General features: G+C 34.3%; 1 protein-coding gene across 3 annotated transcripts in view; it reads right to left on the reverse strand.

Moving 5' to 3' along the window:
* Positions 1 to 7,063, reverse strand: part of LOC117178904 (cytochrome c oxidase assembly protein COX18, mitochondrial-like) — a 128,990-nt gene extending 121,927 nt beyond the window's left edge. For all 3 annotated transcript variants that reach the window (XM_033370444.1, XM_033370443.1, XM_033370445.1), the window contains exon 1: positions 6,320 to 7,063. In XM_033370444.1, coding sequence (XP_033226335.1) covers positions 6,320 to 6,943 — 624 coding nt within the window. In that variant the 5' untranslated portion in view covers positions 6,944 to 7,063. The remainder of the gene's footprint in view (positions 1 to 6,319) is intronic.
* Between the last annotated feature and the right edge of the window lie 5,235 nt (positions 7,064 to 12,298).

Genomic DNA, 12,298 nt, shown 5'->3' on the forward strand with positions numbered 1-12,298 from the left:
CTGATGGGTTGAAGAAAACTTCTTCCACCAGAAGGTTTTGATACAATCTGGTCCCGGTGCGGAATAGTTCTTCATCCCTCTTAATACTTTTTTCACCTCCTTTGGTTTGGGTGGGTGTTCGACAGTAACTGGAGGGTCTTGGAAGAGTCGAGATGGGTCAGAGAGAAACTGTTGATTTTCTCCGGAGTTCGCCTGCGCGAACTTTCGAACCTTGACGGTAAAATTCCTGCCAGATGTGATGTAGTCAATCACACACTGAATCCGGGACGCGTACTGTCTTGCCCAGCCTATCTTTATGGCAAGTTGATGCACTCGCCTTTTGGTCTTATGATTAACCGTTGGTTTTGTTTTACGGTTCGCATCGGCCAAAGCTCTCGCTGCATTATACACACAATAATTGATAGCCCAGAGGTCGGATTCTCCGGAAAAATGTCCACGAAGCTCGTCATCCATTTCAGCCAGATCTTTAGGCTTGACAGAAACCTTAGTGTTGATGTTTCTCCGGGTCGTAAAGCATCGCTCTTCATCTATTGGATGCCTGCCCGCGTTTGGTCTTAGTGTCGCCTCCCTTTCTCTGTTGCCGGCTTGTTCTAGCTGTGGTAGAGTAGGCGTTCCGCTTACATAGCCCCTTTTACGCAGTAGTTCAGCATGGTTTCGCAGACGTTGCTGCGAAAAGTGCGATAGCTCCGAGTGTTTCTCGCACCACAGAGCATGCAGCCGTGCCATGTAACCCCGTTCAGGGGCCACACTCGCATCGTAGCACTCTAGTAAGTCGTGATTCAGACGCTACGTCCATCCAAAGGTCGCAAGATTCCGCCGATCCATCGCATTGAATCCATTTTCATTGGCTCCCCCAGCTCTAGAATGGTCGGCATTGTTGGCCGACCGATTGTCGGGAGCCCTGCGCGTTCTGTTGTTTTGAACCCCACTTACTACAACTATGTTTGGTGTTGTCATTGTTGTTCCCACGAGAAGCTAGGGAAAGGGGTTCGTCCATCCTTGTAGAGCTCCGCATGCAAGGATAAGGCTGCGTACTCTGAGAGATCGCCCGGTATCCCAGAGTCACCGTTCTAGACACCTCACCCAGGTGCCATTCAGCTTTCGGCACGGTTTTTACACCTCCGCTTGGGGGTTAATTCCTTCGGGACCACCCCTGGACAATTGTCCGCGACTGTATATTTATTTTTGTAACCATATTCAGCAGAAACCCTTGGTACAGGGACCCTCTATCCGCAATCCGAGGACGCGTTCGGTGGCTTTGCAATAGGCCCTTCGGTTAAATTGTTAAATGAAACAATTTAATTTTTGGATTTTCATTATTATTTATGCTGAATATTTTTATATCGTGCGTTATTTGGCATAAAATGTTCAGTTTCATGTTTTTTAGAATTTTATAAATGCTATAACTCTGGTAATTTTTGGTTTTATGAAAAAAAGCCATTAGAATAAATTGTTCAACTTTTTAAATAATACGGATATCCGTACAGAAATTTTTGAACTTTGAAAGAAAATGGCCTCGAAAATGTTCAAAATCCGCTCACTTTCTGCATTTTTATCCAAAATGAGTGGCTAATGAACTTGACCTTTAGTTCATGGCACTAAACGAGTGTACCAAAGGCCAATCTAATAGAAAATTTTTTCAACAGGGATCGTGCTCACAGACAGACAAACATACATAGACATACGGAAAAACACATTCTCAAAACCTGTTTTCGGATTCAAGGAGTCTCAAAACGGCGACATTTGTCAACAACATGGGGGGGGGGGGTCAAATTTCACACAAATCTAATACCTTCTCTGATTTGAATGTAAAAATATATGGATTTCTATAAAAGTGAATTTAAAACAATCTGAAAAAAGAAGATAGAAACGCTATTTCTATTCTGTGTATATTTTATAATTTAAAATTTAAATAATTCCCATACCCTAACTCAGAACTTGACTCAACTCAAAAGAAGCTGAATTAATGTTCTCATCATTTTTGTGATTTCTACCTCAGAATACAATACCGGTCAGAATTGTCAATCCACTAAAAAAAAGTAGTACTAAAAAAACATGCATCTATATTTTCGTTGTTATCTCTGCGATAAATTAAGTTAGAAAGAAATAAAACCCCGTTAGAAGGCTTATTGAATTTCGCGTCGATTATTGACTACTACTTGAGTTATTTTAGACAAACCGGGGTCAAGGTAGTATGTGAGAAAAGCCCACCTATTTTCCGTCTTCGTCTAATTTTCGATTGTCAACTTCCACATTCTGGTTGTTTTAAGAAAGTGAATGAAAAGAAAGCTCCTTCAAAACTCCTCTTTAAAGTGAGACTAATAACATAATCAAATATCTAGTAGTTCTCGAATTCGATGAGTTCTACGAAGAATAGGCTATCTTTTCGTTACCGTTAAGAATTAGGCTAATTTCATTTGGTATGAAATTTAGTTAACATGTAGAAATGGTAAAATTAATAAAAACTTTTTAAATTTTCGTGTTTTAAAAGTTATAGGAGCTTAAATTACATTATAAACTGTAATACAAAATGCTGGAGTTTTGAATTCGTTGGTAATCTTTCGAACAATAATGGTTTATTTATTCTTCCTGAAAACTTAGCTAAATGAAGTTAGCCTAATTCATAGCGGTAACGAAAAGATAGCCTATTCTTCGTAAAACCTATAGAATCATCACAAACAATGTTAGACTGCCACTCAAAGACCCGATTTTTATCAGGGGCACTCTTTCAAATTTTTTACGATAATTCGAGAACAAGTAAATATTTCATTATGTACTTGCTCTCATTTTAAGGAAGAGATTTGAAGCTTTAATTTGATAAAGCTTCCTTTTTCCATTTACTTTCTTGAAGCACGCAGAAAGTGAAAGTTGAGAATCTAAAATTGGTCAATGACAGAAACTAGGTCTTCTTTTATCACATGCTATCTCCGATCCTGTTCGTCTAACATATCTCAAGTAGTAGTCAATCGACGCAAACGTTAATAAGCCTTTTAACGGGGTTTTAATTCTTTCTAACTTAATTTATCGCCGAGATAACCACGAAGAAAGAGAGGCATGTTTTTCATAATCCCTCTGCAAAATCTCTAACGCATCAGATTCGTTCGCTATTCCCAGTAAAAAAAAAACTAATTGGGGCGCATTAAAAAAAATACGCTAGAAGCCTCCACGAATCTTGCTTCGCGACAAACACGAATCTTTGAATCTGCTATTCGCCAAATTCGGTGAAAATTTTTTAGGGGAACCCGCTCAATGGTCAATTTTTCGCAGGCGATTCATTGCCAAATTCATACCCTATCTAGTCGACTTTCTACCAATCACTGTAGTGTAAATATATTTCCTGGGATTCTTTTTTCAACAAATTATTATTGAAAGACGGCTAATTATTACATTAAAGCCACCATCAATTTTTTTATAAGTTTCTTACACAGAGTACAAAACTAGTGTAACCATATAGTGCAATATATAATAATAATAATAATAATAAGACTGTGTATAGATGTCCGGTGTCGGGCGCTATGTGGGTATCCGGTAAATTGCTCCGATTAGACTGATTCGAGTTGTACATTTCTTATTTTTTTGAAATTTACACGAGGCATAACCTCAAAGTGAAGTATATAATTTTGAAGGAGACTATAATTGTAACTTTTTACCCACTTGAATTTGTAATTACCCTGCCGATAGAAATTTCTGAGTATTCTCTAGCGAAATAGCCTGGTCCACTTGAGACTATAAGCAGAGTCGATTTGAAAAAATTTAGTCTCGGAGATAGTCTGAGAGATTTGGGTCCTTTTCAGGGTCCTTTTAGTGGTCCTTTTAAGAGTGCTGCGACGGTAATATAATGTTCCTTTTGTGTTCGTCACGTACCGGGCGGGCAGAGTTATTTACAGTAGTTGGCCGTCGCTAATCCGACTCTCCCATTTTAAATTTCTATTCAAATTATTAACACAGTTCAATTCGAAAATGTTTTAGGCTGTTAACTATTAAATTTAAAAAAATCTATTTCTAAATTTTAATCCGAAAGCTTAACAAAGGATCCTTGAGTGTCGGCTACTCTATTGATATAGCCCCTCTGCTTATTATTTATGATCGAATTCTTATTTCAATTTCAGCCTCTCTGCTTTTTATTTATGATCGTATTTCTATTTCAATTTCGGAAAGGACATTTTAAAACATTTAAAAGAACTACCTGGACCTTTGAATATATCTACCTGAGTGCCTGCGCAGAATTTTTCTGAGCTTCTTTGACCCTAGAGAATCTTTATAATATACTCAGAGATTTCTTTCGGTAGGGTATATACTCTCAGAGTATATGCTAAAGATTATCAAGGTTCTGAGAAGCTCTAAGAAATTCTCCGCGCCCTACCAATAAAAATCTCAAAGTATTCTCAGACGAAATAGCCTGGCCGATTTGAGACTATCTGCAGGTTCAATTTGAATGATTTAGTCTCAGAGATAGTCAGAGAGATTTGGATCCTTTTCAAGGTCCATTTAGAGGTCCTTTTAAGAGTGATGCGAAGGTAATATAATGGTCCTTTTGTATTCGTCACGTACCGGGCGGGCAGAGTTATTTACTGTAGTTCGCCGTCGCTAAAACCACTCTCCCTTTTTAAATTTTTCTTCAAATTATTGGCACTTTCTTTTTAATTGATGAATTTTCTCATTGTACTTATTTATCAATATAACTTATATACTAATATACAATTTTCGAGTTGAATTAAAAAATGTTATCTTTTTTGGCGGATCTCATTCCATTTACGAGAAACGTTGTATTAATTCCAATTTTAAACATTTAAAATAAATTTAGATGTCTCAAATCATCGAAACCCTTAGATTCCGAATTATTATGTTTTAGGCTGTTAACTATGAAATTAACAAAATTCTACTTCTAAATTTTAATCCGAAAGCTTAACAAAGGACCCTTGAGTGTCGGCTACTCTATTGAGATAGCCTCTCTACTTTTTATTTATGGTCGAATTCTTATTTCAATTTCAGCCTCTCTGCTTGTTATTTATGATCTTATTTTTATTTCAATTTCGAAAAGGACATTTGAAAGCCTTCAAAACATTTGAACGAGCTTCTCAGAGCCTTGAGTATCTTTAGCTTATACTCTGAGATTTCAATTGATAGGGCAGGCACTCAGGCAGATATATTTAAAGGCCCACGTAAGTCGTTTAAATGGTCTGAAGGCTTTAAAATATCCTTTCCAAAATTTAAATAAAAAAAGGATCATAAATAACAATCAGAGAGGCTGAAATTGAAATAAGAATTCGAACATAATTAACAACCGTACCGATAGAAATATCAGAGTATATGCTAAAGATTCTCAAGGCTCTGAGAAGCTCTGAAAAATTCTCCGCAGGAACTCAGGTAGATATATTGAAAGGTCCCGGTAGCTCTTTTTAAATGTTTTAAAGGCTCTAAATTTTCCTTTCCGAAATTGAAATACGATCATGAATAAAAAGAAGAGAGACTGAAATTGAAATAAGATTTGGACCATAAATAACAAGCAGAGAGGCTATATCAATAGAGTAGCCGACACTCAAGGGTCCTTTGTTAGGCTTTCGGATTAAAATTTGAAGTAGATTTTTTAAATTTCATAGTTAACAGCCTAAAACATAATAATTCGGAATCTACGGGTTTCGATGATTCAGGATATCTAACTTTTGTTTTTAAATGCTTAAAATTGGAATTAATACAACGTTTCCGTAAATGGAATGACATACGCCAAAAAAGACAACATTTTTTAATTCAATTAGAAAATTGTATATTAGTATATAAGTTATAATTATAAATAAGTATAATGAGAAAATTCATCAATTAAAAAAAAAAAGTGTTCATAATTTGAAGAGAAATTTAAAAAGGGAGAGTCGGATTAGCGACGGCCAACTACTTTAAATAACTCTGCACGCCCGGTACATGACGATTACAAAAGGAACATTATATTACCGTCGCACCACTCTTAAAATGACCTTAAAAAGGACCCAAATCTCTCAGACTATCTCAGAGACTAAATCATTCAAATCGACTCTGCTTATAAACTGAAATGGGCCAGGCTATTTCGCTGGAGTGTCGGCTACTCTCTTGAGATAGCCTCTCTGCGTGTTATTTATCATCGTATTTTTATTTCAATTTCGGAAAGGACATTTTAAAGCCTTCCGACAAATCCAACGAGCAACCTGGACATATAAATATATCTACCTGAGTTCCTACGCAGAACTTCTCAGAGCTTTTCCGAGCCTTGAGAATCTTTAGCATATACTCTGAGATTTCTGTCGGTAGTGTACACAGTGTAATAATAAAAACGAAATAAAGTTTCTACCTGATGGACTGCAAGCGGAAGAATGATAAGAGTTCTTAACATAACTGTAGTTAAAATTATCGTTCCCCACCATGGTAATCCCGTCATGGTATGCACATTTTCTAGCAGAGTCTGAAAACCTGCTGCCACTGGACTTTCCGAAATATCTTTTAAAACATAATCCACTCCTTCAGAATTACTGAAAAACCAGGGCTTATCGGCTGATTCACTGATCTCTACAGTAAAAGCTTCATTTACAGGAGTCGCAGTGGTAGATTGATACCTGTTATTAAATATTGTAGGTGCAAATCGAAAGAAATTTTCAAATAAGGCCTTTTTGTTATGAAATCCACCTTGTAAGGTGTTTGCGTAATATCGTTGATTATGGGAACTGTTATTTGCTGCAATACGACATACTTGTCGCAATGATGAATTGTCCGCCAAAAATATTCCTGAGAAAATCGAAGATTTGGCCGCTTGATTTTGCGAAAAACTATTAAAATAATGGAGTACACGACTAAATTGTCTCTTCTTCGTATCTGTCCGGCGTACGTTATTTTCGTGCATATTATATGTTATTACTTTAGGATTACTTAAAGGACTCCGTATAAAACCTTTACATTTAAAAATAAAACGAACCATCATATCTTCTTTTATAATAAAAAGAATAAAAAGAAATACAATTGTATTTCGCACCGGGAACCTGTCTTATCCTAACCTCAAAAATTACGAACAAATCTAGCTACGAAGGAATAATAATAAGATGTAACTCCGTTTCGCCACTTGACAGTAGCAACATTACCGTAAGTACAGTACTATATTAGATGGGAATATGTAACCGCCATTGTGGTTCCCCGCGAAATTCAAAATCGCTAACATGATATCGAATTTCTTAGAGATGAATTTTGGTCTAAAACCTAATTAAATAGTAGTGAGTAACAAAATTAAAACAAAGTAAGCTGTAACATTTGAAGATAATAATATTATCAGAAATATGAATGTTTTTAAACTTTATAATGTAAAGATCAATTAAAAAGAAAAAATGACATATTATTCTACTTACCGATAACACGTTGTTTTTAACTATTGATTTGAAATTATATATTATTCGAAATGAATATAAAAATGCATACATATAGTAAATAATATGTTTTTATTAAATTGAAATAACAAACATTTTTTAACTTTCAGTTATATTTCTCTGGAAACTAATTTCTAGATCACATTTGATAAAAAGTCGTTATTTGAGTTGGTCAAAATGCACCTTAAAACAAGATAAATACATTTAAATGATTTTTATCAACACATGAATTATAAATAAAATTACATGTGAAATAATATATAATATATTTAAATTAGACTATATGATTTTTAACCCATACATTTGCCAAAAAATAATCCTTGCAAAAATTATGATTGCAAACTAAAATTTACGCAGCTTATAAACAGGCGTGCGCTAAAATTATAATCAATACTTTTCTAAAAGTTTATTATGATAGCTTTTTATATTTCATATCAGACGTCCTTTTTATTTGCGTGGGTTAACGTGCGCCATTCTCTAGAAAAACGGGTTCCTAACCTGACTTTCTTCTGGATCTTATTTCGCTTAAATATATTTTAAAAATGCTCACAGGAAATTTAATTACATATTAGCTTCATAACCCAAATATTTAAATTATATTGTTATAGTGATAAATATGAGTACTTACTTCGCATAATCTTGAATTAAAATTTGGTTCCCATTTGTCGCGTCTACAATTTATTATCCATTTTGAATGTCTTTCTTTTTGTCCTAATGGAAAACGGTACAATTTATATCCATTTTCGCTTCTATTTTGACAAAACGGAGCACTGCAGGAGACCATTTTTCTTACATTCTAAGCTTAATTTTAATTATAAACTAGCACATGCTTATCGTATGGTTTCCCGCGAATTTTCTAGGAACCCGAATGGCTGTTGCATATTCCTGCCTAATATAGTACCCTACCGTAAGTGGTAGGCACATTACAGGAAGATCTTAAATTTTCGTGCGCAGATGTCCTCTTCCTATAACTTGAAAAATGTGCGAGTGAGAAATTTGGTCAAATTGACGCAAGTTAAAGAGGTTATGTTCTTGTGTTTTGATACAGGTGGCAAAATTTTTTCAATTTCAAGTTATAAGTTTTTAAATTATGAAAGTGTCTATTGATCTGGTTAAGTGGAGGATTTCAGCGTTAAGACTTGTAAAGTTAAGAGTGCATTATAAAAGCGGTAAGTATGTAGACTATAATGAAATCGTTTGCTCTTGAAATCTTGAAATTCTAGTACATTATTATTTTTGAAATGGTACTTTGGAATAAAGAATACTGTTTTTCTAACATTTCCAAACATTTTTTATCCTGAAAAAACCTGCATAATTAAAAATATAATCAATCTAGTTTCCTAAGATCGCTTCAATTTGACAAACTTTCTCACTCGCACACCTCTCCATGTGGAGGAAGAGGACAAGTGCACATCTGCACACGAAAATTTCAGATCTTTATGCAACTGCGCTATGCCTCGCCCCCACTCTTTCTGTTCTTTTAGCATCCGGAGGGGTATCGTAGTTCAAGTAAGCCCAATAGATGGGGCTCATATCAGGTAGGCCTGTCTTTGCGTTGGTATGTATAGCAAAAACACTAAAATTCATTTTAAAAACTTGATACTTTTTATACAGGTGAGTATTTTGGAAACAATTTGGATTATATACATATTTTTCTATTATTTATTTTGCTAATGTAATCAATTAATTTTATAAACAATTGTATTTGTTGCAATTTTCAAACATTGATTAATAATATTACTTGACTAATAATAATATTCATAATAATATTTAAACATCGATAATTCATCTTATAATATACTTTTTTGTTACTTCATCTAGACATTTCTACTCTCTAAGAAAACATATAATTATACATAATTTATTTTTAATTAGGGTGAAGACTTGAGGACGGAACCGTGAAAGACTCAGAAGGAATTGGTAAATTACCGGGAATTAAATTAATTTTCACTTTATCTGCAGTTGCAGAGCATACAAGTGAAAATAATTATCGTTTTTATTTTATGAAAGATGTTGGTAGAGAAGTAAAATTTCCCTTCGGACAAGTAATTTTCAATTGAATCTTTTATTGAAAGTGATTTCTGTGAGAAAATGTGTAAAATTGACAATTTAATCGATAAGAACTTGTAGCCGAGTAAATTATTTATTGTGTTGAAAGTTTTTTTAAAATTATTAGTGCGAAATCATAGGATTAAAATGTGCAGCTCCAGGCTGTACGTCACACTATAACAGCAAAAAACTCATTTTTCAACCATAGAAATTAATTTATAATCAAAACGATTAATCTTCAATTAAACAAATAATTAATTTCAACAGGCGAGTTTGTTTTTCAACCAAGTAAATTTATTTTCATAACACGTGTATCGAAAATTTGACTTTCGATGCCCCTGTAGCGGGTCGAAGGTTGTATTTTCAACCCTAGACTAGAAAGTAGAAACAGGCGACTGCGAAAGTAACTTTACGCCATAACCGGTATTGAAAGTATATAAATTCTACTTTATCTGCAGTTGTCTGCAGCCTATTTTCAGAAATCATGTCATTCTAACCTATATCTGTCACTGTCTACGTATTTACGAAGAATAACAACTTTGATGAGACGCAAAGAAGTTTAAGGCATCCCAAGTCAAATTTTCGATACATTTGTTATAAAAAAGTGTATGCGCAATTTGGGGCGAGGCAAAAATTTCACTCGTGTGATATCTGCTCTCGCTTCGCTCGGGCAGCTAACTTGTCCCTTCTGCAATTTTCGCCTTTCGCCCCTTGTTGTTGTTCGCCCCCGTAGATAAAGTAAAAATTACTTTTCTAAATTTACAAAAATTACTAAAATATTGAGAACTTGAAATTTGCTAGATCAGAAGTAAATTCCCGGTTTCTTACTTGAATTCCCCGTTTTTTTCGGTTTTCCCTTAAAGTCGTCACCATGATTATAAATAAATTATATATAGATATATATTTTTTAGAAAGCGGAAATGTATAGATTTATTAATAAAAAAGTATACTATAAGGCTAATTATTAATGCTTAAATATTATTATTACTATTATTATTAGTGAAGTAATATTATCAATCAATATTTTAAATTTGCAACAATTGCAGTTGTTTATAAAGTTCATTAATTATATTAGAAAAATAAACAATAGAAAAAATTATTACACTTCAAACTGTTTTTTAAATACTCATCTTTCTATTCAATTTTCCTAATATTAAATTACATGTTTTTATGCATTTTTTGGATAACTAATTACAGCTGCTCTTATAGTTACTGAAAACTTTGTTCTTCCAAGTATCAAGTTTTTAATGAATTTTAGTATTTTTGCTCTACATAACAATTCTAAGCAGGCCTACCTGGCCGGAGCGCCATCTATCGTATTTATTTAAACTACGATACCCCTCCAGATGCTAAAACAACCACTACCTCATACACATACACGGGCGATGCAAAGGGCTGGTGAGAATCACAGCGATTGAAATGGAGGCCTGTGATTCGTCCAGAACCTTTTGCACAATGCATTGTGCAAATGTGTGTGCGCCTCGCTTTACGGCAACGTTTCCCAACAGCTTCCCACTGGCAGTTGGGTATCCTTAGTATTCTTTCGTGAATCCAGCTTTCGTATTTTAGCAGAGATGGGTTGTGAATGCCACTCAAGGTTTTCTACGTGTAATACATAAACGACGTAACATACGTAGAAAGTTGTAGAAAACTAGTGTGATACATATCAAAGATGACGAATGTAATAAACTTTGGCGGTACTACATTTGAAAGATTTGATTCATTGGCATAACCTCTTGTAAAGCAGTTCAATCGATTTAATTTGAATTTTGAAAGTAAGATTTTCAAGGGCATGTGATACTTAGAAAACTATCGATTTTACTAGTTTTAAGTTCTCCCGGCTTTTTTTCTAGAATAATAAATATTTTGTCTGAAAAAGTTTGAAAAATGATACACTGTAAGAAAAGATTTGTGTAAAATTACAATGTTTCGGAAAATCACATATTGTATCATTGCAAATATCACGCACTTCACTGTGTGATTTTACAAAAGTGTGTGTGTTGGCAGAAACAGAAGCGGTAATGTGTGGAATAGGCTGAGAAGAGGAAATTTCAAATATTTCAATTGCTTTTCCCCTTCCGTCTCTCAAATGGCCTTGTGAGTGGTTGTGTATTTCGAACGGTAAGAAAGGGAAAAAGCGATAATTTCGACCGACGAGCGTAAGTACATGTACATGTTACTGACACTTTAAGAATCGAGCTTTACGATTACTTAAGACTCTTAAAGCGGAATAAATTCAGTTTGTGCGAAAAACTGTGATATTTAATATTCAATTATGTTCATTTTTCATCCCTTTGATACCTTTTGCGTTTGGGACTGAGAGGCTATGTTTGATAAGTGCGAAATAGACTCATACGATTAATAACAAGCGGATCTACCCGTCACCAGCCAAGCGCAGTACGAACGATAATTGTGGGTCCGGATGCAATAAGGGCACATAAAATTTTTTCGTGCGAAAACGAAGTCCCTGGAGGCTTTAGAAAAAATTTTTGAATTTTAATTTTCAAAAGATATATATGGATGTAAAATTTGATTGCGCATCTTTTTTTCTTAAGACAAAAAGTTGTAACTTTTTTAGTTTAAAAATTAAAGCCAAAAAACTTACTTTTTTGAAAAAGTCGATTTTAATCCGTTTTTCACTTCAACTCGTGCTCTGTACGTCAGTTTTTGGAATTTTTGAATAAAATTTTCAGAAAATATACCTTAGGGTATCCTTCGATTCATAGAGGAACAGGAATTCAAAATAAAAAATTTGAAAAATTAAAAAAAATTTTTTTCTGATGCTCGGCGCGAATCGAACTTTTGTAACTTCCAGCGTTTCGTTTATCGAGCGAATTTTGAGCAAGCAAGGACTTCTCGTGACAAAAATG

The sequence above is a fragment of the Belonocnema kinseyi genome, chromosome 8, assembly GCF_010883055.1.
Source record: "Belonocnema kinseyi isolate 2016_QV_RU_SX_M_011 chromosome 8, B_treatae_v1, whole genome shotgun sequence".
Classification (NCBI taxonomy): domain Eukaryota; kingdom Metazoa; phylum Arthropoda; class Insecta; order Hymenoptera; family Cynipidae; genus Belonocnema; species Belonocnema kinseyi.